The following is a 27126-nucleotide window of genomic DNA, read 5'->3' as shown; positions in this document are numbered from 1 at the left end:
CAGGCTATGTAGATGCTGACTTAGCCGGAAATGTTGACATCAGAAGGAGCACTACAGGGTATGTCTATACTCTAGGAGGTACTGCAGTGAGTTGGGTTTCTCAACTACAGAAGATAGTTGCTCTCTCCACAACCGAAGTAGAATATGTCGCTGTTACGGAAGCCAGCAAGGAGATGGTTTGGCTCCAAAGTTTCTTGGAAGAGTTAGGCAAGATACAAGAAAACAATGTATTATATTGCGACAGTCAAAGTGCTATCCATCTAGCAAAAAATCCGTCTTTTCATTCCAGAACGAAGCACATACAATTGAGATATCATTTTATCCGGTCTCTTCTGGAAGATGGGATTTTGAAACTTGAAAAGATTAGTGGTGCTCAAAATCCGGCAGACATGTTGACAAAGACGGTGACCACGGAAAAACTGAAGTTGTGTTCAGCTTCAGTTGGCATGCTAGAATAACGAGACCAGAAATGCTGCTGCATTGATCAAGGTGTGAAGACAGAATAAAATCAGTCTTCAAGTGGGAGATTGTAAAGTCAAGGACGGTGGGCACCGCCTAAATTTCTAAATGAAATTAACAAATTCAAATGTAGGCCGGGTAGGCACCGAATGGTGCAAAATTTCAATGGGTTGGCAGATCATTTATTGAAAATAATAATGGATAAATCACATTTAGACATTGTATTTTATGGTAATTATAAGATTAGTCCCTAAGTTTCAACTATAAATACCCTAGCTCATTTAGCTTCAAAACCATCCCAAAAATCATTTCTTTCTCCCAATACTAGAGAGCTTTCTTGTGAGTAGTGAGTGTTTTGTAAACACCTGTAAATTTTCTCTCTTAGTAAAAGATCTGCAGCAGTCCGGAGACGTAAACACAATTGGCTGAACTCCGTTATCAATTTCGGGTATTATTTTTTCGCTTTTATTTCGTATTCTCACTAATCTGACTATAGGGAAATTACTTGTACTTGATTTATTTCCCAACATTGTGGTAGGCAAGTCCTTTTCTATAGCTGTTTTATTTATAGTTTGTCTTCAATAATTCCGTAACCTAAGTTGTGTGCCTGAATAAAAACGTCACTAAACTTATTTGGAGGAAAAGAGTACAACACAACTAAGTAAATGCTTCATCTCGATGACTGATTACACGACAATCACCTACCAAATCATATAATCACTTTAGATTTTTTTCTTTTTGAAGACAAAGATAGAAAGAGGGGCTTGAGATTCCTACCAAATCATATAATCACTTTAGATTTTTTTTCTTTAGACAACATGTGTTTCTTTTTATTTGGAACTGACATGCTTTTCAAGGCAACGTCTTGGTAATAGACCGAGGTTGTCTTGTCCCTTTAGGGTGCGTTTGGTTCACGGAATGTAAGATTACCAGTGGGAATAAAATATTACCAGGGAATAGGATTACTGGGAATGTTGTATTTTGTGTTTGGTTGGTTTAGCAGGAATGTAAGATTACCGTGTTTGGTTAAAGGAATAAAAGATTATTGGAATGTATATTTGACCAAATTGTCCTTATTATATATTTGTATAATATTACAAATTGTAAAATATTTATATATTTTCTTTAAAAAATTAAATTCATAATATTTATATAATTGTTTTTACAAAATTAAAAATATAAAAAATGTTTAATGAAAGGGTAAAAAAATTTTAACCCCTGAACTTTATATAAAATTTTAATTATAGATTTTTTTTGTAAATCTAAAATAATTTAAGGATTAATTTGTAATTTAACCTTCGTATAATTTTTATTATTCAATGACAGAAGAATGATATTTTTGAAAAAAATAAAAATTTAAGGGCATTTTAGTCTAAAACGCCGGTAATGTTACAATACCTAAGGGAAGGGAGGTAATGACATTCCCGGTAATATACCCAAAAAAATCTACTATTGGTAATAAAACATTACCGGAAATGAAATTCCCGGCCAACCAAACATGGGAATGTGGGATCCACAATCCTTGAACCAAACAACCCCTTAGTGTTTACTCTAGACTTGGACTTCAATTGTTCCTTTACTTAATTATTTGATCTTTAAAGAAAAATTACCATAAAATATAAGGTAAACTTTAAATTCTTATTTCATTTGATTAATAAATATAATATATACAGCACCAATTATATTATAATGTTTATCAAAAGGAAACAATCTAATGTCTAGTGACATACAAAGAAAATGATATATAAGAAAAAAAGATACATAAACAATGTACTGTTTGTCTTTGGCCCGGTCACTTGTCTCTTTCTCTAGGAGATTATGACAGTCTTTTACTTGTAAAAGAGTTGAAGTCTTCTAGTGGTGACAAAATATGAAATTACTTGTTGGAAAGGGTGCCCATTCATTTCAATTAGTACCTTTCCAATGGCGGTTAATAGAGGGAATCGAGGAGTCGTGAAGAATAGGTAACAAATGATACTGATTGAGAATGTCTAATTTCGATCAAAATAAGATTCTCAATGAGATGTATGGACCACTGATGTACTGGAGACCAAGTCTTGCATTTTTGGCTTTTTCTTTTTTGTTCCCAGTAATTGTGTGTTTTTCCTACTCAAATTTTGAGTCGAAGGATGTCGTGCCCAATCCTTTAGAATCAGAGTATATAAAGTGTCGAACTATCCTGAGACATGTATTAAGCTCAGGCGCTGTTTCTGTCCTCATGGCAAAATATGGCATCCTCCCTTCTCTTATGTCTCTGCTACTGTGTGCTACCTTCGGGTCTGTTCTGTCTGCAAATTCACCCAACATCTCCACTGACCAAGCTTCCCTTTTAACCCTAAAATCCCATATAACTCACGATCCCCACAACCTCCTAGCAACCAACTGGTCCACTTCTATCTCTATTTGCTATTGGACTGGTGTCACTTGTGGATCCAGACATCACAGAGTCATTGCTCTGAATTTGTCGAGTATGGATCTCACAGGCACCATCCCATCTCGCTTGGGAAATTTATCTTTCCTTTCCTCGCTCGACCTTCAGCACAATAGTTTCCATGGCTCTTTACCTACTGAGTTGAGTAATTGGCAACGTCTGAAATATTTGAACTTCGGTAACAATAGCTTCAGCGGAGAAATCCCATCATGGTTTGGTTACTTCCCTCAACTGCAAATCTTGTTGTTGTACATGAACAACTTCACTGGTGTTATCCCATCTACTTTGGGCAATTTGTCAAAATTAGAGAGCCTGATCTTGTCTAGAAACGATTTCAAAGGGCAAATTCCTATAACAATCGGAAACCTATCAAGCTTGGAATGGTTAATTCTGGATTATAATTCTTTCTCAGGTTCCGTATCTTTCTCGATCTTGAATACGCGTTTCGTTCGCTTTTATTCTATTACCTTTTCTCTTATTGTTCAGCTGTGTTCTCCTCAAATGTGCTCATTAATAGAAAAAAATTACAACAAATAATCTCACTGCAGGACATCTACCATCGCAAATATTTGAGAACTTGTCTGAGTTGCAAGCACTAGACTTAAGAGGGAATCAGATTTCCGGTGTAATTCCAAATAGTTTATTCAACTGCAAAGAGTTGATGTTTTTATCGTTGTCTAACAACTTTCTGGAGGGAAGTATGCCCAGAGAATTTGGAAATTTGACCAAGCTTCAGTCTTTATATCTTGAATACAACTACCTTGAAGGTAAACAATTGTCTTAAATATTAAAGATATATCAGTGCTTAACAAAGAAATTAAGGGTCTGCCAGAAAAATATTCATAAAGTTTGACGGATTTAATTATATGTTTCAGGTGATATTCCATCGGCTATTGAAAGTTTGACTTCTCTGATTTTCATAGATCTTTCTTATAACAAATTAGCAGGTATAATATATCATATTTATTTAATTTTATTACAAAAAAAACTTCAATTGAGGTACCTTACGAAAGAACATATGATTCAAACAAAATCACGCTTAATCAGAGGAAAATAAAATCACGCATGAATTGTCAATAAGCGTTGTGACTTAAACTACTACCTTATAAGCAAATATTAATAAATTTTGACGGATTTAATCATATATTTCAGGTGAAATTTCATCGATTATCGGAAAGCTTACTTCTCTCAAGTATATTGACCTTTCTCATAACAACTTCTCAGGTAAAAGTATTGAATAGATTTTCCGTGTTTAAGGGGAAAGAAAGGAAGAAAAACATATGTATATAGTGCTCAACAAAGAAATTAAGGATATGGTAGAAAAATATTAATAAATTTTTACGACTTTATTATATGTTTCAGGTGAAATTCCATCCATCATTGAGAATCTTACTTTTCTCGAGTATATTGACCTTTCTAATAACACCTTAAAAGGTACAATACCATATTTCTATTTTTTCCCCTTATACAATTCATTATTTTGCTCAACATAAAGAAACTTTATCATAAATAAACAAAGTCATAACATCAAAATTCGGAAGGAAAAAAACTTCATTTAAAACGCAAATCTTCAATGAAGAATACAATTTCTTAAGACAATTCTTTTATATGTTACAGGTGAAATTCCATCAGTTATTGGAAATCTTACTTCTCTTAGAAAGATCGACCTTTCTGAAAACTACTTACAAGGTACGATATCATATTTCATCCCTTGCACAAGTTTTACTATCAGTCATGTAAACATTTTTCAACAAATTGGGTTTAGATGATTTGAAATAAGATTAAAGCTTGGATCGATACAATTCTTGGTTTGGGAATTCTATCATAGTTTTAAGTAATCTCTTTCCATTATGCCAAAAATGTGAACTCTGGTTATTTATTGCGCAGGTTCTATTCCTTATTCAATCTTCAACATTTCCTCGTTGCAGCATATTTCACTGGCATACAACAATCTCTCTGGTTATCTCTCCTCCAATATGTTTGATCATCTTCCTCGATTATATTATCTTAATTTGGAATTCTGTCAACTTTCCGGAAGAGTTCCATTGAGTTTATTCAAATGCAAAGAGTTGAACTTTTTGTTTTTGGATAGTAACTATTTGGAGGGAATTATTCCAATAGAGATCTCAAATTTGACTTCACTCAAGTATATCTCTATCGAACGAAACTACTTATCAGGTAAGTTAAATGACTCGTCCTGCTTTAATAATGTACTTAAGAAATAGACGAGTTATTTACCATTAAAGTTTTTTTAATTATATAATTTCTTAACGTAATAATATGTTTAGTAAATTTATTTATATATTCCAGGAAAAATTCCATCAGTTATTGGAAACTGGACTTTTCTCGAGGAATTTGAACTTTCTGATAACAACTTAACAGGTATAATATTATTTTCTTTTTCTTTTTACTTGGTTACATGTTAGTATTAAGGGTAAACTACATCAGATACCACTGAATTTTAGGCGTTGAATCGTTTATACTTCTGGACTTTTAATTTTGTCAATTATAGCACTGAAATATGATTTTCGTTTCAATTATATCACTGAAACATTGAAGCTCTAACGACACGATGACGTGGCTGCCTACTGCCGATGTAAATACCTTACTAAATTGAAGTTGTTTTGTATGATTGTTAACGATTTAACGGCCCAATTGTATAATTGAAACGAAAATTAAAGTTCAGTGCTACAATTGTCAAAATTGAAAGTTCAGTGGTATAAACGATACAACGCCTAGTTCGGTGGTATTTGTTGTAGTTTACCCTAGTATTAATAAGCTTTAAAATTTTCCCTTTCATTGTGTTTTTTTATGCAAAGAAATATTAAACTCAAACATATAAATCCTGAAATTATTTAATCAAAATATTTTGTTTTTACATCACAAACATTATTTATGTGTTTCAAAGATTATCCAAATTCATAATTCTAACTCTATTCCAAATTTTCTGCAAGGCCCAATCCCTTCCTCATTATGCAATCTGAGTTCCCTTAAGGTTCTCTTTTTATACAAGAATAGTTTGGATGGAGAAATCCCAGAATGCATTGGAAACATGAGTTCTCTTTCACATATAAACCTAGAGAAGAATAATTTTCATGGTAAAATACCAGAAAATTTTGATAGAGGTTGCTCATTACACAGTTTTCGAATCAGCAGCAACCAAGTAGATGGGTCACTACCACGATCATTGGGTAATTGCAAAGAGTTGAAGCTTCTCGATGTTGGAAACAACTATTTGAATGACACATTCCCAAAGTGGTTGGGAAATTTGGATCAACTACAAGTTCTTATCCTGAGATCGAACAGATTCTATGGTGAAGTGGTGAGCTCAGGAGTTACAGTTTCCTTCACTCGTTTACGTCTCATTGATATTTCTCATAACAACTTCAGTGGCTATTTACCAGGGAAGTTTTTTGAAAATTTGCATGCCATTAGAGAAGCGAATGAAAAGAAAGAAAAACCAGAGTACATGACGGACGGATCAGCAGTTGGAGTGTGGAATTATGCCATTGGTTTATCTTTTACATTTAAAGGGTCGGAATTTGAGTTTGATGAACTGCTAACCATATGGACAGCTATTGATTTTTCGAACAATCAGTTCTACGGGGAAATTCCTAAGACATTAGGAGAGCTTCACTCACTTATTGTCCTGAACCTCTCTCATAATTGTTTAACAGGTCATATTCCATCATCACTAGGTGATATATCCGAGCTTGAATCATTGGATCTCTCATCAAACAAACTCCATGGAAGAATTCCGATAGAGTTGAACAATCTTAAGTTCTTAGCAGTGTTAAATTTTTCTAAGAATAATCTCACGGGACCCATTCCTCAAGGCAAACAGTTTGATACTTTCACAAATGATTCCTACATAGGAAACTTGGGTTTATGCGGGATTTCATTATCAAAAAGCTGTAACAATGATGAGGCAACTCCAACCAAATTTGAAAGTGATGACGATGATGATGGATTGAATTGGAAATTTTCAATATTGATGGGGTATGGATGTGGGTTGGTACTGGGACTGAGTACGGGATACATTGTATTTGCAACTGGAAGACCATTGTGGTTCATTAGGATCTACGAAAGAGTTCGACAAAGATCTTCGAAAAAGGTAAAAAAGAGAAGTCGTTGACAGATTTTTGTTGCAAAACAAGCGGTGGACAGAGCAGAAAACCTCAATGCATGGTGGTAGGCAGACCCTTTTCTATAGATGTTTTTTATATATGCCGCGTGGGTGCTTTTTTTGTATGTATTATGTTTTCCTGCATCCTCTACAATGGCAGCGTTCCCTTGAGTATTTCTATCTTGTAATGACTATCTTAATAGGAAAACGATGTTAAATTATGCCAATTCAAAGGGAAAACGATGAGGAGATTAATGGCTTGCATTAAACCTCAATAATGGTTCATAACCAAAGGGATCGCCTTAACCCATATAAGGCTTTTTTGCAACTTATAGATAAGTTGTGAACCATCTGATGCTTCTCTTTCAACGTCAGGAGGTTGATGCTCGTAAACATCCTCTTCAAGCTCGCCATTTAGTAATGTGTTTCACATCCCAAGCCTAACAAAACATTAATTCTAAATAGCACTAATTACTATAAAAATAGGGGATTACTACAAAAGCAAGAAAAAGAGAGTTATGGAAAGCTAACCTGCCCTTGCATCATCACCTGCATTAGAGAACTAAGACAAGACTGTCAGAAAATTTGCTTAACTAACACGTCAGCAATTCCGTTAACAGCTAACATTCTATGGCTTGATTGAAATCAAAGTGAAAGTTTAGTAGTCTAATTGATAAAAAGATTAGTTCAATGGTCAAAATATAATCATCTCTATAGTTTAGTGATTATAAATAAAGGTAGTTTACCCTATTTTTTCTATAGTTTAGTGACTATAAATAAAGGTATTTCTTTTATAACTTTAGCCCCTAAACTTTTTATAATTTAATTTTGATCCCCTCCAAACAAATGTTTAGGTTCACCTCTGTTGTGGGATCGAGTCCCATGGAGGGCATTTCATAATTTGGAGGTCTCCTACGGAAGCTGCTCTCAACCTAGTGTTGGGGGTAGCCTACTATCTTACTTCCCCCTTACCCCATTATATATGGGAACAAGGGACAGCCATTTCTGTTGTGAGTTTGATGTGTTACATAAGGGATTTGGAGTTGAATACATAAGAAATTTATTAGAATTAGACAAGGTCAAGGATTTGATGTGTTTAGGAGATCAAAGTATTAACACTTGAGCTTGTAAATGGAATTTCATAAATTTTAAGTGAGTTTCGTGGAAAACAACTCTAAAAAAAGAAAAATGAGTCAAATGCAAACATTTTAATACCAACCTTTTCATGAATAATGAACCATGATTGACCTTCCCAATTGATTCCACAAGCATGACCTTAGTCACTGCTCCAGTTACTGCAAAGTTTTTTTTTTTTTTTTGTACAATGACAACTTCACCAGTGTTATCTTATCTATGGCTGTTTGTCAAAACCAGAGGCGACGATGTTGTAAAACAACAATTTCAAAGGAACTTTCAAATTTGAAATGAATAGATACAGATAATATTTCTGTTTGATCTGGTTCCATAAATTTCGCAATCTTTTCTTTTTCCTGGACAATTTTGATTTTATTAAGGGTACAATTCCTTAACCTAAGTTGTGTGCCTGATTAAAAACCTCACTAAACTTATTTGGAGGAAAAGAGTACAACACAACTAGGTAAATGCTTCATCTCGACGACTGATTACACGGCAATCTCCTACTAAAACGACCTTTTAGTTCCGGAGGCAAGCTCCTTATCCATTAGGCCACGTAAACTCTTTTATATGAAAAACAATATAAACTATAAAATCATACTATAATCTTTTTAATTTAGTTATAAAATATTAAATACTAATATAAATTCTTTATGTTTAAATAATTTAATTATCTATTGGATCGGTCCAATTTAAGCTCGAGTAGGAGAACTGAACTGTTTTTCAAACTACAGTTCTGCTTGGCCTGGTCTGGCCATTCTTTAGGGACATACTCCCGTTGCTTGGGATATTCATGGATGTCACGACAGCAGCGTCATCCGGTTCCAGAATCTCGCCTGTGGCTGGGACTTTCCCGCCTCGACACTTTACCTTGTGTTTGGTTGTTCGGGTGGCGAGATGCACATGAAGCGTTGTCTTTCGGTCGTAGATTATTCCTAGCAGAAGTTTCAGATGGGCATTGTAGACTATGTGGAAGGATGGAGGAATTGGTACTACACGCATTAAGGGTACCCCGATCTTCTCTATGTCACTGGTTGTGGGGTCTATTTTACGGGATTCTGAGGGGTTGGTTTTGGCTGGTAGGGTTGTGGAGTCACTACAAAAAAGTAGGTTTTTAGTTATGTTTTTAAGCGCCGCTAAAAACTATCTTGGCACTTACAAAAAAGCCAGTATAATGAGTGCCGCAACAGTTAGCGGCGTTTGTGGATAAAAAATACCGCAAAAGGTCTCGACATATAGTGGCATTTTTAGAAAAAATGTCGCGACATATAGCGGCATTTTGGGAACAAACGCAACAAAAGGTTGCAATATATAGCGGCGTTTTAGATAAAAATGTTGGGAATTACCTTGGCTTTAGTGGTGTTTTTACTCAAATGCCGCTATATTATGATATATAGTGGCATTTTACCATAAACGCCATTATTTACTACATATTTAGTGACATTTGTCTTCACAAAACGCCGCTATTGATTATGTATTTAGTGGCATTTTCATTGACAAATACTATAAAAGCGTTCATCATTAGTGACGTTTTCTTAAAAACGCCACTAAAATACGAGTCTATAAGATGTTTGTTAGAAAAATGTAACTAAAATACAAGTTTATAGCAGCGTTTGTTCAAAAACGCCGTTACCATTTTGTGACGTTTTAGCTTTAAACACCGCAATATGCATAAAATTAGTGGCGTTTACTTTTCAAACGCCGCTACAGACCTGTTTCCTTGTAGTGAGTTGGGCTATTATAATGTCATAATTGAAAGTGATGCAACAAATGTGGGTTCAACAAATACTCCGCAGTCGTGTCTCCAATTTACTTTGTCAGAAGCTCGACGAATCTTGGACTCACACCTAGGGATGAAACTAAGATTAAATATTAGCAGAGATCAAAATATTGAATTTTTAAAAAAAAATACAATGACTTATTAAATGTTTAAATTTAAAGTTCAAAAGATAATATATAATATTTAATTTCATAAATTTTAAAGGGATTTGAGCAAATTTTAAATCAACAAAGTACTAAAAAATGATTAAACAAATTCATCAATATATAGGGTGCCGCAAAAGATGTAAAAGAAATACAGCTTTCGAAAACGGTTAAAAATAAGTGAAGATAAAACCCTAAGTTTAAAGAATAAAATAGTGAGATAAAATAAAAATGTTTAACTTTCACATTTAATGTGACACCATCCAATTATTAATGAGCTAATAACTCAAGGTTTATTTGAAGGTAAAATTAAAGTTTAATATTAAAATTAGAAAATTTTAAAGTTAAATGATAAAAATAATACAAACCTTAAGATCTAAAAATAATTGTGGTGCATGAACCAAGTGACATTCGTGGTAAAATAATTGTTGTTATTCCTTGAGAATCCGGGTTCAAGCACCATAGATGTCAGGGGTGTAAGCCTTCAATGTCGAAGGGATGAGAGTTATCTTTAAATAGATATTGCATTGTACTTGCCCCAGATTAATAAAAAAATTATTGGGATAGTTTACCTTATCTTTTAAATATGATTACGATCATAGAATGATAAAGAGGGATCGACAGTGACAGTAGCCCCTAAAAAAATTTAATTCTCATATAGTTTATATATTTTTTTTATTAATAATATGTTTTTTCTCTTAATATGTTTTAATTTTATCCTTTAACATGAAATCATGTCTTCAATCCCTCATTATAATATAAAATAAATGAACAAAAGCAAAACTAGGACACAGAGTTAAACCATCCATGTTCAATTTATATTTAAAAGGTTAGATGGCTTACAATATGTCTATGCTAATTTCATTTGAAGAATAAAGCAATGCAGATGTCTCTCCAGTTGAACTATTTTCATGGGATAGTTCTGTGTTTGAACCATGGGATTGATCTGTTGGTACTTCAAACGGAAGTTGAAAAGGTTGCGGCGGCATTTGGAGGAGTTCAACATCGGTTTCCAACATCTCCAACACTTTGCTCATCGAAGGACGATCGTTAGGCTTTATTTGCACACACCAAGAAGCTACTATCACCATCTTCTTCACCATGATCTTTTCGTCATCCGTAACTTCCCCCAAATCTACATCCCCGCCGTGATAATACCGATCATAAATCCATGACGGGAAGTATTTCTGACTTTCGTGTTCAACAGCCGTGCTCATGTTCTTCCTCCTTCCGATAATTTCCATCAACAACATTCCGAAACTGTAAACATCGGCTTTATACGAGATGCCTCCGAGGTTTTTGTAGATCAGTTCAGGAGCAATGTATCCTATTGTACCTCGTGCTGCAGTTATGGACACTATGCTAGCATCCACTGAAAACAATTTAGCAAGACCGAAATCTGCAACTTTTGGTGTGAAGTTCTCATCTAAAAGAATATTGTGTGGCTTGATATCGAAATGTAGAATCTGCATATCACATCCTCGATGCAAGTACTCGATCCCTCGAGCTATCCCAAACGCAATATCAAACATCTTCTTCCAACTTAAATCTATCTTATTTTCCTTTGCAAATAAAATCCGATCGAGAGATCCATTCAACATGAAATCATATATAAGAGCTTGTTTCGATCCCTCAACACAAAATCCAATGAGTTTGGCTACATTAACATGATGAATCCTCCCGATCGTAGCAACTTCATTGATGAAATCTTGGCCATTACCTTTGGACTTCCCCAATAACTTTATGGCTACAAAATAACCACTCCGAAGCTTTCCTTTAAACACCGAACCGTAACCGCCTTCGCCTAGTTTATCCTTGAAATCATTACTCATTCTTTCTATTTCACAATACGTATACCTTATCGGCATTAAATCCTTCTGCTGTTTAAGAAACTCCTCAATAGTATCATCCGCGCATAAATGTCTTCTTCGCCATTTGTATATGACAAGAACAATCAAGCAAACTATCCCAGGCAAAGTTCTTGATATGATAAATCCTCCTTCAAAAGAAAATGAAAACTTGAACATATCAGTCTACATACATACATACATACAATCTAATTGACTCTAATAATACATTTTGGCTAAATGTTAAAGCTTACCTGTTATTAGAAGACATATAATATAAGTACCTACAAAGGTAAAAAATGAAGAAAAGTAAGAAATAATGATTAATTGAATGTAGGAAGAGAAAAATTATAAATAATAAGGAAATTTGGGGATTAACCATACTGTTAGGTGGATAATATGAATTGTTGGCAACATGAGGTCCTTTGAATAAGTAATAGATGAAGCTATCAGCATAACTTTGCAAGGCATATTTCAAGTTCCTTATCCTGAAAAACATTTGTAAATATTTAAGGGAAAATTTCTCATATTCCTAAACTATTTGGATACCTTCAAATCTTGAAATCAGAGGATATTATGCGTTTAAGTACACTTAAACTCATTGACTGTTGCAGTAATAATCATGTCAACAGTACTAGGACTCGGTCGACAAAATATATATACATGTTCTTTTTTTAAAATAGTATAAGATGATTATAGGATAATATCTTTTCAAAATCATTCTTAGTCATTGACAATGGACACGTACCCTACAAACACAACTACTCAAACATAGAACTCAAGAATAACATTTCCTTTAACAATTGAGGTCGCTCAAATTTTCAATCTTGAATACACTAAAGTATCCTGTTTAAATAACAAAACATTGACTTCACTCCCTCTTTATCAAGCTTGAAAAACTTGTATCAAATTTTCAATCTTGAATTCGATTCCAGAAAAAAATCCTTCCTTTCGTCAAATATTGCATAAAAATATAGAAAGACAAGAACACTACTACAATAATATTAATGATATAAAAACGGTTTTTTTCAAATATTTACTAAGTTGGTTCCTAGTTATGCATTTCATAATTATATCCTAAGTCAATTTATTGAAATTCAATTTTGGACGGAAGTTTACTTACAAAGCTCGGAATGGTGTGGCCTCCAGTGACTTAGAAGGGAAGATCCAAGAGAATTCGAACCCCTGTTTCAACAGATTGTAGATATCCGAATTTAAAAGATCGTTGATACTCTCAACCATAATTGGAACCAAAGCTTCGATTCTGCAAGATTCATCGAAATCATGAGGATGAGTTCTCTCATCTAGAAAATAAACGTACGAATCCCGTGGTGGATCGGAACCGGAGGAGTTAACGGAGCAACGAGAGGCGTCGATATACGAAGAGGAATTCACCGGCATAGAGCAGTTCACAAGATACATGGAAGTGAACGGGAAAACCAAAGAATACGGTAAATTACGGTATATATAATCCCAGAACGACAACGTGCCGCGAGGAAGGGAACAATCATCGACGGCGAGATTCGGGTCGATTGCTCGGACCGTATTGCGCTCGTACGAGATGTTTTGGACGTAGAATACGCCTTGGTTCGTGACTAAAACGGTGCGGTTGCTGCTGTCGCAGTGGATTTCGAACGGAAAGTCGCCGCAGTTGGGAGGTTGGGTGGTTAATCGAAAAGGGTAGCTGATTGAGACATTTCCACAAACAGCTGGGCTGCAATATCTGTTTCTGGTTCTTGCAAAGCAAAGTTGCGGGAATTGAAGTAGAACAACAATGGCGGCCACGAGGGCATGCATTGGAAGCTTGGGTTTCGATCGCTTTGGCATGGCGGGATCTGGGTGGGAGAGAGATTGGAAGATAGTGAAAGTGGGAAAGAGATATTTGATGGTTGATTGAAGTAGATCGCCATCATTGAAAAGAAATGAAAGTCAAAAGGTTACAATTGAATGGAAATAATATATATCCACTTTATGATAATTATAACTGAATTTGATAATGAAGTAGTTGCAAATACACTTCTCTCTTTAGAGTTCACACCAAAGGGGGAAATTATTGATATTTCTTCTATTTCTAAAATATATTTTTATAAAAATAACTTATTTTTTTTTAGTTTCTTAATAAAATAATATTTTAATGCATGAATTAAATGATCTCGATAGTTAAAATTTATTATTATTTCTTGAGATTTAAAATTCGAGCATCATATATATTAAATGTATATCAAATAGTTGAGTTTTTAAAAGATATTACCTTACACTCATCTTAGATTAATAAAAAAAATTAATATATAATATAAAACAGTAGTAAGCCTTGAGACAGGATGAGACAACGTCAAACAAATATCAAAGTTAATAGATTAAAATATTATATAAAGTACATAAATGATCCTTGATAATAGGGTACTACTTTATCAAATCTCTCGACTGTGAAAAGTTACAAAATAGTCTTTTAACTATAGAGACTGTGAAAAGTTACAAAATAGTCTTTTAACTATAGAGTGTTGTTTTGTTGAGTCTCTTGACTATTAAAAGTTATAAAATAGTCATCCACTATTCATTATGCTCCAAACTCGTTATTTTCAATTAAAAAATTGATGGCATTCTGAGTTGAACGTTAACATGTTGATCATGATATGATAAAATCTGATCTCAGAATCTCAAACGACTATCATGTCTATGTCCCAATCATAATGTTAACGTTCAGCTCAGACGATCAATAATTTTTTAACAAAAAATGACTAGTTTAGAACATAATGAATAGTCGAACGACCATTTTGAACTTTTAATAGTCGAGTGATTTAATAAAATAACACTCTATAATCGAATGATCATTTTGTAACTTTTAATAGTCGAGGGACTTAATAAAGCAATACCCTATGCTCAAGGGACCATTTGTGTACTTTACTCTAAAGTATTTAAATAAAATTCTTTATTACTTATTAATAAAATTGATGGTACATAATTAAATTAAAGGATGATATTATATTTAATATTAGTATTTTGATAAAATGTGTAATGTAATTAATATTGACTTTTTAAAAAATATTAATGTAATATATATTTTTTGACAAAATATACAATGCGATACATATATTTTTTAAAATATTTAATTATATTGAATTATTTGTATTCCAAATTGCATATATTAATCTTTGTCAGATTGTCTCTTTCATACACGTAAAAAGAAATAGCCTATTAGCAAGAAAACCCTACTCTATTTCCATTTCTTTCCATAAAACTTTACGTAGCAGTAAACCTAAGACTGAAGATCGGATAATTCCACAACGATGAATGCCAGAAAAACTGCTCGTAATCAACGGAAGAATTGACAACCGCCTGCTCATGATCGTCCCGCCGTCTCTCCCCCTCGCCCCGTCGTCTCTCCCGTTCGTCCCGTCATCTTCGTGCTTGACCGCTTAATCCCTGAGGATGACAACGAGGTTCCACAATCTCTCTCAAATTCAATACATACATACATACATATATTCATATACATATTTATAGTATAGTATGGTTTCTAGAACGTGAATTTAATAAAGAACTTAAAAAAAAAGTAAAGAAACAAGAAAATCCTTCAAAAAATGGAGAAAAGTGTATGCCTTTGTTTATGGTTCTGGTTTGCTTGTGCTGCAAGGAACAATGAATGATTCTTCCATTGTCTCTTTCCACAGCCAAATGCCCCCCATGATGCTCTTTCAACACAATCTGCTACAATATATTTGAAGGTTCAAGATTTAAACTTTCTTTGGTTTTAGTTACAACAAACAAACCCATTTCTTTGAATTCACCTACTTTCTTCATATATATATATTAGGGTTTGATCTGTTCATCCTTAGGTTCTGAAGAGGTTGATGATTACCCGTTTGGCGGAACACGGTATACTTGGGCCGATCTATCTCAACATCGAAGGAGAAGGAGCGTTTCGAATGTTTCCTAGTCGTGCTAGGAATATTCATTTTGCTAATCTTACACTGGAAGAATTTCAGACAATTTTAAGTAATTTTCTTCCCATCGACTGTATATAGAACCTGTTGCTTAAGCTTAAACGAATGGTTTTGCAATTTATCAGTTCCTTTTACAGGAAAATTGTTCGAAACAGGACGATCATGCAATCATGGTTTCCCCGTTATTCGCAGCTTCAATCATAGCCATAGCTTCAGGGATCTATTTTCTACATTCCGCGTCATAGGTTAGCAGTGATTTTAGTTCTTTCATGTCATATTGGGAACAAAAATGCCTCTAGATGAGTTTATAAGTAGGAACGGTTTATGTTTGCTTTCGTGTATGTTCGTGTAAATACGTATCTTTGACATGTTTCAGGATGTGGTTTAGAAAGAAGACCCGATTTCAATGCCATGATGGCCTCCTCATTTTATCCATATATAACTTACGTTTTAGTGGTAGGTTTACACTTGTAACTATTTGCAGATTTCATATCATATAATTGGTATTTCTTCCATGATTCAATTAACCTCTCAAACTTATGATTTTTGATGATAATTTAATTTGAAAATTGTCAGATTGGAAAGTTGACTGGTGTAGTTGGTAATGCCATCGATGAAAATCTTAGAGGTATAACATATATATACATATAATCATGTCTGATGATTCTGATCTTAGCTTGGTTTTTGCAGTTGATAATGGTCCTGTAATGAGTGCAGAAAACATTGCAGGAAGAATTTGCCAAGTGCTTCAAAGGAAGTGGAACATCTAAACTTGTTTGTCGATATTATCTATATTGCTCCGACTTTTCATGAAATATACATGACCGATATATTATCGGATACAAACATCGATATATTACTCTTTTAAGAGTCTTTGAAATACTCATATTAGACATTTCTCTGCAATATTTTCATCCAAATCCAAATATAACATGAAATTGTGAAATAAATTTGCAGACAATTGAAATAAAAAGCTTACAGATACAACTGAAAATGAGGAAAATGTTACAGATGTAGTGTTTTAACTTTAAATTTACTGAATATCGTCCGAATCGATTAAGTTAAGTTCGGATCTAGAATCTTCGATTTGATCAGATTTGTTTTCCTTTGATCTATTTTCATCAAGATATTGTTGGTAGATGTAAGAAGCAAAGCCCCAAAGAGTGAACAACATTGCCAATACCTTAGTTGCATCCATTTTTTCACCATAAAACAGCACTCCAACAATGGGAACGAATGGCAAACTAAGCATGCTAACAACGTTTGAGAACAAAGAGGACACCAAATAGACCAATCCCACAACTCCCACTGTACAAAGCTGCCAAGCCAACGATGTTCCAATCAAGCTCGCAACGTAACTGGCCTTCCCTTTGTCGAATTTCTCCATCTCGGACTTTAAATCCATAAATTCCAAACTCAAAAACAACCCGAGCACGCAAATGCAAGTGGCGACGATGGAAGTGTAAATCTGCATTTCGAACACGACGCGGAATGTGTCCTTTTTTAGTACTTTTTCAAATGAGAACTGGGTTAGAGCAAGCATTAAAGCATAGCCTGCTGAAGCACCAATTGTTGATAAAATCGCGATGATACGTTCTTGCTCTCGTACCGGAGGTTTCCCATTTTTATCTTTGGATGCGTCGGAGTGAACCGCAACCATTGAAGCCGATATTGTAATGAAGACTATAGAGTTAAGTATCAGGATAGTGAGCTTTTCAGAGTTGATAATGAATGAGAAGATCGCGTTGAATACCAACTGGCTTGCGCAAATGAGACTATATGTCGTAACAGAGAGTGGTTCGACGCCTATCGAATACAATAGGTCATCTATGGCAAGCAGACAACCGAGCGAAAAGTAGACCAGACAATGGCTTATGTTATTCAACGAGCTCGGAGACATGTTAACGGAGCGGAAAAAGAGGAGGGGGAGATAAAGGATAGGAAAACCGATGGTTTGCGTGAGAGATGCCAACCATTTACTTTTTCCGCCATGATTGAAATAGAATTTAGTTAAAAGGACGGCTGCTGATTGACCGGCGAGGAGGAAGATGATGTTGAGTGCCACAAGAAGCCACCATTTCCAGCGGTTTTCGGGTCTGAATACCGGATGCTGGTTGGTGGCGACGGTTATTGCTTCCTCTTGATGAGGTGTTTGAGCTTCTACTGCACAACATTCATTACATCTATAACCGCGATAAACAAGAAATGAACATCGAAACAGGAAAAGAGAGAAGGCACAGGGAAGAAAAACCTGATTTGGTATCTTGCTGAGCATCAAATATTTCCATTAGCTAATCCAAAACAAACCCAGCACAAAAAATTAGTGATTTCTTGTGTAAGGATTTGGAGTTGTCGTTTGAATCTGTTTTATAACATGTTTGTTCTTGGTTCCTTTCGTTCTTAGTTCTTGGTTCCTTTCGTTCTTAACGAATGATCCATGCAATGATCAATGTGCTTAAAATACAAGAAATTATCATACCCCTGGAATTTCTTTGGCGGCAGAAGTTTGATCCTTTTGGATTTTTGTGAGATTTTAGATCCTTTTATCTTTGTCCTCTGAAATTTCGAATGGACACGAATCTGAATATTATTATTTTATCATCCAAATACAACGTATATATGAGGGAGATCGTACTCTCGTACTTCGTATTTGGTATCTATATCCGAATACATTTCGGCCAAAAATACTTGAAAAACAGAGTACGGGTACCATGGACAAAACAAAGTGATCAAATTTACATCAAAAAAGCTTTTTAAATTTGATTTCTTTGTCAACATGTATGGTACATGAATGTCATCATCAGCGCAATGCTTGTTTACAATATCGATACGATACGACACTGCCTCGGCTTCTAATATTACATATATTTTTTATAAAGGAAAAGGGGCTTGACTCTTGAGCAAACCTAAACTAGCAGTGGGGTGTAACAGCAATGGTGGTCGCGAACTAAAAACATAAACACAATGCTACATCCGAACAATGGTCAATGGCATCTCACTACCCTGCATTTTTACGGGTTAAAAACGAAAAATTAGCATCACGTCTAGTTCACAAAGAAGGAAATTGAAGTGGAGGTGTTTTCTACCTTCCCAGACAAGAGAGCTCGGGTTCTTCCAGTAGCACATCATGCAGAGGTTTTACTTCGACGTTCATTTCCAGTGCTCCGGAACTATAAGCAAAATGCAGACAAGAAATCTCTTTCAATCCATATATCGAAAGGATATGAAACAATTTATCCATAAACTCTTCTGATAACGATAATGATAAATGTTTAGAAGTGTAACTAAACAATGGTACCTAAAGTATCCACTAATGTTCAACCCTGAAGAACCCTCCAAACACCCTTTAAATCAAAAAAGGTCGTGCAAGACATTCATACCGAGTCAAGTAACATAGGAGGAAAACTCAATCCAAAAGCTGAACATACAGATTCAAGTAAAATATATCATGACTATTCCTAATTATGCTGTTTGTTTTGTCTATATTCAGACGGACGAACATCGTGTACAGTGTAGCAAAGAAATTATTAAGGATTTGAATATAGATAATAAATATATTTAAAACGAGTACATCCTTAGTAACATTTCAAATTAGGACAACAATGAAATTTGATAAAGCAAGAAACACACACCTATATACATTATCGATCGAAAGCAGCAAGTGGTGGAGAGCGTAATCACTGCCGACATATGTCACAACTAAGCTACCAGCGTCTAGATGGGGCCAACTCCTTGAAATAGGAAACCTAAGTATAAATGTCCCAGGCTCTCGCAGGCCACTCGGACCTTGAAGTGAGAGTTCAGCTTCTTCCTTCGTTATAAATCCTTCTATCCACTTTGGGGATGTAGAATTCCACATTGCCTTTATCCGGTCACTCGATAATGTAAAAGCTACAGGGTATAACCAACACCACATCTTCTCAAAGTTTTCTTGGGTCATGTAATCTTCGCATCCGGTAATTTTCCGTTGGACCTCAAAGTCCTGAAACAATTGTAACCTCAATGAATTTTCTTAACAAAAGAAAATAATACTATTTATTCATATTTCATACAACACATATGGCATAGTATACACATATACACACTTGTCTACAAGTCAACATCTAACTAGCAATATGAAAACTTGTCGTCTTTGAAGGATGTTTTATGTGGCTGCAGGTGATGAGCCGAAGCTTAATCTTGAAAGGATTACGAAAACAACTATTAACATAAGCCTATACTATAAGAAACTGATGCTTGCAGGATTTAGAACTTAGGTCGGTAGGGATTGACGGATACATTTGAGACAAATTGAAAACAAACATCCGAAAGATATTTGATTTTTTGGGGGGTTTTCTTTTCTTCCCCCTCTCTCTCTTCTTGTTCGGATACTTGATCTTTGATATTGTTTTCCAGAATTGTGAGGAATCATGCTTTTACAAGGAAACGTCGTAGTAAGAAACCAAGCCTCAAAATCAGATTTACATAGGTACCACGAGGACCGATGAACAATGCATACAAAGAAGACCTATCAAAAGAGATATTTGTAAATTTGTTCCCAAAAAATGCATCCATTAACAGAGATAGTAGACTTATCGATTGACAATCTTAGAGGTGGATCCTGGTATTATATTTTTGCATCAGTTTTCTATACCTTAAGGTAAACTTGCATGCTATGGAAAAACATCGAGGAAACATGAGAACTACAAGTAAGCCACCTTCACATATTGGTCCTTTATGGAGAACGTTGAAGGCAAGACTTTTGCTTCATGGATGAAAGCATGAAAACTTCTATCGCCACGAATATCAATCAATGTCCTCTTCCTTGAACTACAAGAAAGATGTCGCTCTCCTGCAATCTCCCCATTAACGCAAAGCCGCACAAAATCAGAAGAGACCTGACAAGGAAAGAAAAAACAGAAAAATCGGCATACATGATAATAGCCAGGGCAACAAAACTAATTTTCATCTAATGAAGTATACTGCAGTAAAACCTTAGAAAAACATTTTCTGCTACTAAACAGACCAAATTAAAACCAGTCCATTATGGTCACTCATTCCGAAAACTATCTCGAACATTTCAAACACCATGGCAAGATATTAAAGCAACATATGAAACTACAAATAAAGGTTCAACATATGATACCTCGTATCCGACATGTATCCATTTGTTTTGGTTTTGTTCAATCTCGGCGGTCAATCGTAAATCAGTGTTTCCGGGACCAGGAGCTTCATTGAGTAGGTAAGTCAATGGTAAAAGCATCAATGTCTTTCCGTTTAGAACAAGTAGAGGGGACCTGCTGTTAATCTCTGCATACACCTATAAAAAAAAGTCGGACTTAACGAAAACTCTAATAAAGGTAAATTACTAATACAAATTTAAGAAAAAGATCATCAAAATAATGAAGATTGTTGCTCTAGTAGGTGATAACAGGAGAGCTGAAGCTACAAAACAATCACGAATCATTAAAAGGAACATACAAATAAGAAATGGGTATTTTCCTAACATCCAAACAGAAAATAAATCAAACCAAGAAAGATAATTTTTAGGACGTGATTAACAATTTCTTCTTGTAAACTACTCATTAAATCACATAAAAAACACAAAATCAGAACAAAAAACAACAAGAAATGAGAAATGGGTGATTTCCCTAACACAAAAAGATCAAATTTTGAGTTGCTAAACCTGTTCAAGAATGGTTTTGGGATATACAGAATAGAAGTTGAAGATAGAAACCCAGAAGCATAAAATAAAACCCTTTTCATCAACTTCAGTTTTCACTTTGAAATCCTTCAGCAAAATGTAATCCTTTTTTCTTATTATCGGATTGTTCTCATCCATGAGTTCTCCCCCCTTTTTGCTTCAACAAAAGAAGAACTAAACCCAAAACCCAGAAAAATGTATGTCACTTCAGAAGACAACGATTTTGGCTTTAGGATAAACCATATAAACAGCATGAACTCTGAGGGTACTTGCGTTTTGGACACCGAACTTTTAAATTTTATAATATAATTACTTAATTTTTAATTCGTTATTATCGTAATCACTGCTGTTATAAAAATGATTTAAATATAAAATAAGTGTTCAAATTATATTGTTTTTTTTTCATAAATATGTGTCTAAAGTATTTTTTTTGATTCATCTTGGTGCCTAGTGTTAAAAATGTTATCATTTTAGATGTTCGGGACATAATGGGCATTAAAAATCCGTTAAGTGACTTGTGTCACGCTCAATAATTTAAATTTTTTAAAAGATAAAAAATTATTAAATTTAATAAAAAACCCTATTTTTAAAAAATTATAAAACCTCAAATCCATAAAAGTCTCAAATCACTAACCCTAACCTCCATTACCAACCATGGCCGCCATCGTCGACATCATCCTCAACGTTGCCTTTGTCAATCATCCTTGCTTATGCTGTCGTGAATGTCGTAGGAACTGTCGAGTGTTTCGATTCGTGATTTTTATTTTAGGTGTTGTCAGATTTAAATCTTCGATTATAGTGGCTTTCGCTGGCTAGGACGTAAGGTGGTTGGGTCATCAGTAATAGTTTAGTTAGTTGGAAGTTCGTCGACGACAATAATGACGAACAGAGGTAGCCGACATGAGTATAAGAATTGGGATAAAGTTTTCAAAATTTGAGAGATCTTTTAATATTTTTAAAAGTTTTAATTTTTTTTTTAAGATAGACATACTCGTACAAAAAATCCAATGCTATAACTGTATGATAATAAACTTTACAAAAGTTGTAAATTCATAATAAAAAGGGACACGTTATCTTCCAAATATAAGTATTGTGAGAGAGACATATTTTAGATTGAGTAAAATTTAACATAAAATTGTGAATGACATAAGTCTATGATAAATGATGGTTAGTAATGGTCTCATATGCTCATTAAGGAAATAAAAACAATGAGGTAACAACAACATCAGTGTTCATTTATGGGTTAAATTAGTTTGACGAAACTTTGTAAGTCAACGAATTAACACGTTTACAAAGAAGTCGTGTAAGTTATACTCCATATATAGTCAACCTTTATAATAGACCGTATGGATGAGAGAAATTTATCTCGATTCAAAAAATCAATTTTTTTAATTGATTTGACTCTAGATGTCTTCGAGTTATAATTTTATAAACTCGACTTGACTCGAAAAAATTTCAAGTTCAAAGCGATTTGTAAAATGCAACTCGAATAACTCAAAAAATTTAGTAATTAGTGGATTGATTTTCAAGTCTAAGTCAAGGAACTCGGCTCGGTATAGCATATGTATATATCACATACGAAAAATATGAAGAAATATATTGAGGAATATATTGATTTCAGCCAATGTGTACCATCGTGACCTTAAACCGAAGAATACACTGGCTAATGCAAAATTGCAATCTTAAAATTTGTGACATCGGGCTAGCAAGAGTTGCTTTTAGTGACACCCCAACGACAGTCTTCTGGACGGTACGTAGTTCCTTTCTTTTTGCATGTCTTCATTTCCTTTTATTCTTAAAGAAGAGCGGTATATATATTTGTTTGTATGATAGGGAACGGATGGCGGATTAATGAACGTTGCTCTTGTTGAAGAATCAAACCTAGAAAACTCTAGACTCGAAGAATAAAGGGGAAGGTGGCGGCAACAACTAGGGTTCTTTAGGGTTTCTTTTAGGTGTTGGAAACAAGCTAAGGAACAAAATTAGAACGATACAAACAAAAGATAAAGAACTTAAAAATAAAGTACGATAATCAATAAACCCTTAATTTTCCTCTATGTATTTGCGTCCGGAACATACTCGAACATCCGTATCCAAAAATTGGTGATGTTTTTGAGGTTAAACAAGTGAAAACCGACATGGCAGGAAATCAACCTCGGTTTCCTTTATGCATTCAAGTGAGCACAAATTGTGTTCAAATGTGTAGGATGCAAAAATAGTAGCCATATGTAATCGAATCGGTCTCATTGTTCGGACAAAGAAATGGAACACGCTCAGAAAAATACAACAAACGAGACCATACATCAAGATTCTGGTCACTATACACCTCAACATCAAAAAAAACTTTCCACCAGCATACCATCAGAAAATCATCGAAGCATAGAAACAGAATATAGAAGTAATTACCTATTCAAAGAAAAAGCAAGAGTCATGCGTGTGACACCATCAGTGGTTCTTGGGATCCTTCGGCGGACTTTGTTTTATAGTAGAAGTACAACACGAGTTGTAGAATCCCCAAAACAGTTCCGATTCCATTTGGAACCTGAAGAACAAGGAGGTGATGTTAACAGATAAGAACGACAACTATCAAATTGAAAACAAGAAGTTGTCATCGATGTTACAGGCAACTCACGTAAATAAAGGCATCGAAGTTAAAGATGCCATATAGGAAGAACGAGGTGCTCAGCAAGAATGTTGAGAGGGAGAGATAGAATGGCATGAATTCAACACTCTTTGTTCGAATTACTAAATTCTGGGAACAAAGATCATGTCATTAAAAAATTTAAAAATTTCCAAAATCAATCAAGTAAAAGAGAAAAGAAAACTACAAACGCATTTGATCAGCCAACTTACGATTATAAACAACGGGGAAGCAAACATTGATACGAGAGAAGCACAACTTAATAACCCAACAAAGATCCATCGCATTCCTCGGTCGGCTATCTGCAGGCTTCCAGCAACTATGATTGCCAGAAAGCCAAAAACTGCCAGTAGCAACCCAATCATCTTAATCTGCCATCAACACAAAGAATATGACTGACAGTGGAAAATAACACCTATGGTACCCGGACTTCCCGTTTTTCTTAAAGTACTTAATATTCAACACCTAGACCGATGGTACGAGAGGAGGCTCCCCATATCGTACGAGAGCACGAGAGTCCAGGCAACATGAGAACAATACAGATTACAGAGTGCACTTAAGAAACAAATGGACTGTAAAAACAAATGCATCTAAAGATAACCTTTTTCTCTCTATCAGCATGCACGATGAAGATGATAATGTAGGTCATTTGAAAAACTGCACCGATCGAATTAACCGACATAACCAGCACATTGTCATAAGATATCAAGGGCGTGCCATACCACGTACAGATCAAGCAGTTCAAGAGAGCATATATATAAGGCAATCCCGAGAAGTTCTCGGTGGACTGGTTTCTGATAATTCTTTTAAACGTGGGTCTGAAAAATTAAAACAAAAGACAATAACCAGAACTAATTAGAGGATAAGATATGCCAATCTATTCATTTCAATGATAAATTCTTAAAACTTGGAAAGTAGAACATACAAGGGCGATATGAAAAGCCCGAAAGCAAAGATGTTCCCTGAAATGAAAAAGGATCAAGATCAGATTGAAGCCACTTCATATGATTTTACACATCAAAACTTGAATATAAAGCAAAGAAACTGAAGACATTGAATTATCAAACAGAATTCATAATTACGATTTATCGAGTATCAAAGGAGCATTGCCTCAATAACACCATTGGTGAATGTAAGGTATCCATAAACGAGACAACAATTACCATTCAGAACTTAGAGACTATGGAAGAACAACAACAACAAGCTTTCACAGGTGCAGCCAATATTTAGAACAGCTACCTCTAAATCCTCATCGGACTCGAGTTTTAACTCGATAATAAGCTAGAAAAAAGATTTCAAACCAAAAAACCTAAAAACAACACACATCATTGACATCAATGTTTGAAGTGCTTCTTCAACTTCCATCAAATCTACATATAGACATTGAATTGTAAAATTGTAATAAGATTTCCCAAGAAAATGGATACGCTAATAAAGATCATATAAAATCGAACTCAATTCGTTTTAGTTCCAGTTTCTCAAAGAAAATTTATACCAAAAAAAATAGCTTTTTCAGCACTTTCAAGGACAAAAGCAAGCTTTTTTATGATTCAATGACAAACTGATCATCCCTTAACCTAAAAAATCTTCAAGAATAGACTAACGGGTCATTTTCAGCTCAATCAAAAAAATAATGAGAAAGTAATCAAATCAGTTCATCTTCAAGAATATACTAATGGGTCATTTTAAATTCAATCCAACAACCAAAATGTCAACAAAAATGTAATCAAATTAGTTTCTAAAGGAAATAAATCAATTTCACAGAAGAAGAAGAAGAAGGAAGATTATATTACCAGCGATGCCGGCTGCATCTCTGCAAATTTTGAAGGTGCCGTCCAGAACAGAAAAAAACATGAACGGAGAAATTTTCTTATGGAACAAACAAGAACCCAGAAAAAGCAGATCAAAATTCCAGCCAAAGCTGACTGATTAAACTCTAGAAAAAAAAAACAAGCTTTCTAGTCCTTTCCCATATATTTTTTTCAGACAATTTCTCTCTCAAATCTGGTCTTTTCGTTTTCGTCGGAGTTTATGATATGAATTTGTGGAATGTTTGCAAAATAATAAATAATTAATTAAATAATGGCAAAAATCATCATAGCTTTATGTAATTAAAAAAACTATAGTTTTTATATTATTTTTTCTTCTTTTAAACTAGAATATAAATTTAATATAATCTTTTGATTAATATTTTTTGTTATTTATTGTTATAGTATTGATATGATAGCTCACTGTACTGACATGATAATCTATGGTGTTAATATGACAATTCCTGGTAGTTAATAATATATGACAAATGAGCTAAATTGATAATTCAAATATGACATATTTACTATTACATCAGTATTATGGACCGTCATGTTAACACAATAAACTGCTACGCTAGCATTGTCACGATCAACGACGAAAAAAATATTGGTCGAATAATCACAATAATATATTTTTTTAATTCAAAGATTATATTAAGAGCAAAAATAATACGATGACCATTTAATTTTTTTCAAAAATATAGAAACCTCCGATATTTTTTAGCATAAATAAATAAGAGTAGTTCATTTCATTTTGATAATTGTACTTCATTTGTTAACTAAAATTATGTTAAATTTAGATAAGTGTAATATGAATTTATTTAATAGACTAGTTGTGAAATACTATTTTTATTTAAATTTATTAATAAAATGTATATTAATTCTAATTTTAAATTTGAGTTTAAAATTCTTTGACCATCAGTGTTGTTATTGGTTAAGTTTGAGCTTAAATAATTTGAGTTATCCAATAAATTAAATATATTAATATTTAGTTAGATTATTTTGTAAATTTAAGCAACTTTTTGAATTTACTAATTTTTATTATTTTGTTTATTACTAAAATCTTTTGATGTGGTTATTTTTACATTAATATTTATTTATATATAAGTTAAATAATATTTTTTATCTGC

General features: G+C 34.0%; 5 protein-coding genes across 5 annotated transcripts; 1 reads left to right on the top strand and 4 right to left on the bottom strand.

Moving 5' to 3' along the window:
* The first annotated feature begins 2605 nt into the window (after positions 1–2605).
* LOC120163812 (receptor-like protein 9DC3) lies at positions 2606–7255 on the top strand. Its single transcript, XM_039173637.1, has 6 exons — positions 2606–3193; positions 3266–3302; positions 4508–4579; positions 4778–5068; positions 5201–5272; positions 5845–7255. The coding sequence occupies exons 1-6, from the start codon at positions 2678–2680 to the stop codon at positions 7023–7025; spliced, it is 2169 nt and encodes a 722-aa protein (XP_039029568.1). The 5' UTR covers positions 2606–2677; the 3' UTR covers positions 7026–7255.
* Positions 7256–10850: 3595 nt separating this feature from the next.
* LOC120163814 (LEAF RUST 10 DISEASE-RESISTANCE LOCUS RECEPTOR-LIKE PROTEIN KINASE-like 2.3) lies at positions 10851–13848 on the bottom strand. The gene is made up of 4 exons (XM_039173638.1): positions 13044–13848; positions 12305–12408; positions 12175–12204; positions 10851–12072 (listed from the first exon to the last, which is right to left on the bottom strand). The coding sequence occupies exons 1-4, from the start codon at positions 13745–13747 to the stop codon at positions 10913–10915; spliced, it is 1998 nt and encodes a 665-aa protein (XP_039029569.1). The 5' UTR covers positions 13748–13848; the 3' UTR covers positions 10851–10912.
* Positions 13849–16897: 3049 nt separating this feature from the next.
* On the bottom strand, positions 16898–18152 carry LOC120163841 (probable purine permease 11). The gene is made up of 2 exons (XM_039173664.1): positions 18116–18152; positions 16898–18024 (listed from the first exon to the last, which is right to left on the bottom strand). The coding sequence occupies exons 1-2, from the start codon at positions 18150–18152 to the stop codon at positions 16898–16900; spliced, it is 1164 nt and encodes a 387-aa protein (XP_039029595.1).
* Positions 18153–18555: 403 nt separating this feature from the next.
* On the bottom strand, positions 18556–21739 carry LOC120163815 (SH2 domain-containing protein B-like). The gene is made up of 6 exons (XM_039173639.1): positions 21530–21739; positions 20990–21163; positions 20562–20741; positions 19497–19846; positions 18951–19034; positions 18556–18867 (listed from the first exon to the last, which is right to left on the bottom strand). Exons 1-6 carry the CDS (start codon positions 21683–21685, stop codon positions 18849–18851), a joined length of 963 nt encoding a protein of 320 aa, XP_039029570.1. The 5' UTR covers positions 21686–21739; the 3' UTR covers positions 18556–18848.
* A 2067-nt stretch (positions 21740–23806) lies between these two features.
* Positions 23807–26174, bottom strand: LOC120163816 (bidirectional sugar transporter SWEET2-like). Its single transcript, XM_039173640.1, has 6 exons — positions 25982–26174; positions 25114–25150; positions 24790–25006; positions 24401–24559; positions 24180–24299; positions 23807–24089 (listed from the first exon to the last, which is right to left on the bottom strand). The coding sequence occupies exons 1-6, from the start codon at positions 26040–26042 to the stop codon at positions 23976–23978; spliced, it is 708 nt and encodes a 235-aa protein (XP_039029571.1). The 5' UTR covers positions 26043–26174; the 3' UTR covers positions 23807–23975.
* Positions 26175–27126: the final 952 nt, after the last annotated feature.

This window comes from Hibiscus syriacus, unplaced genomic scaffold, assembly GCF_006381635.1.
Source record: "Hibiscus syriacus cultivar Baekdansim isolate YM2019G1 unplaced genomic scaffold, ASM638163v2 tig00111498_pilon, whole genome shotgun sequence".
Classification (NCBI taxonomy): Eukaryota; Viridiplantae; Streptophyta; class Magnoliopsida; order Malvales; family Malvaceae; genus Hibiscus; species Hibiscus syriacus.
This window is presented reverse-complemented; position numbering and strand designations above follow the sequence as displayed.

What these genes read in the sequence shown, in the direction of transcription:
- LOC120163816 (XM_039173640.1), bottom strand. Translation starts at nt 26,042, where the DNA reads ATGTTTTTTTCTGTTCTGGACGGCACCTTCAAAATTTGCAGAGATGCA. An exon ending in GGGCTTTTCATATCGCCCTT is followed by an intron (nt 25,007 to 25,113) that starts GTATGTTCTACT and finishes TTAATTTTTCAG; the next exon opens with ACCCACGTTTAAAAGAATTA. An exon ending in ATGCTGATAGAGAGAAAAAG is followed by an intron (nt 24,560 to 24,789) that starts GTTATCTTTAGA and finishes TGTTGATGGCAG; the next exon opens with ATTAAGATGATTGGGTTGCT.
- LOC120163814 (XM_039173638.1), bottom strand. Translation starts at nt 13,747, where the DNA reads ATGCCAAAGCGATCGAAACCCAAGCTTCCAATGCATGCCCTCGTGGCC. An exon ending in GCCACACCATTCCGAGCTTT is followed by an intron (nt 12,409 to 13,043) that starts GTAAGTAAACTT and finishes AATGTTTTTCAG; the next exon opens with GATAAGGAACTTGAAATATG. An exon ending in TATATGTCTTCTAATAACAG is followed by an intron (nt 12,073 to 12,174) that starts GTAAGCTTTAAC and finishes TTTCTTTTGAAG; the next exon opens with GAGGATTTATCATATCAAGA.
- LOC120163812 (XM_039173637.1), top strand. Translation starts at nt 2,678, where the DNA reads ATGGCAAAATATGGCATCCTCCCTTCTCTTATGTCTCTGCTACTGTGT. An exon ending in CGAACGAAACTACTTATCAG is followed by an intron (nt 5,069 to 5,200) that starts GTAAGTTAAATG and finishes TATATATTCCAG; the next exon opens with GAAAAATTCCATCAGTTATT. An exon ending in TTCTGATAACAACTTAACAG is followed by an intron (nt 5,273 to 5,844) that starts GTATAATATTAT and finishes ATTTTCTGCAAG; the next exon opens with GCCCAATCCCTTCCTCATTA.
- LOC120163815 (XM_039173639.1), bottom strand. Translation starts at nt 21,685, where the DNA reads ATGGATGAGAACAATCCGATAATAAGAAAAAAGGATTACATTTTGCTG. An exon ending in CCAAAACCATTCTTGAACAG is followed by an intron (nt 21,164 to 21,529) that starts GTTTAGCAACTC and finishes TTTTTTTTATAG; the next exon opens with GTGTATGCAGAGATTAACAG. An exon ending in TCGATCGATAATGTATATAG is followed by an intron (nt 19,035 to 19,496) that starts GTGTGTGTTTCT and finishes TTTTGCTTATAG; the next exon opens with TTCCGGAGCACTGGAAATGA.
- LOC120163841 (XM_039173664.1), bottom strand. Translation starts at nt 18,152, where the DNA reads ATGGAAATATTTGATGCTCAGCAAGATACCAAATCAG. An exon ending in TCAGCAAGATACCAAATCAG is followed by an intron (nt 18,025 to 18,115) that starts GTTTTTCTTCCC and finishes GTTGTGCAGTAG; the next exon opens with AAGCTCAAACACCTCATCAA.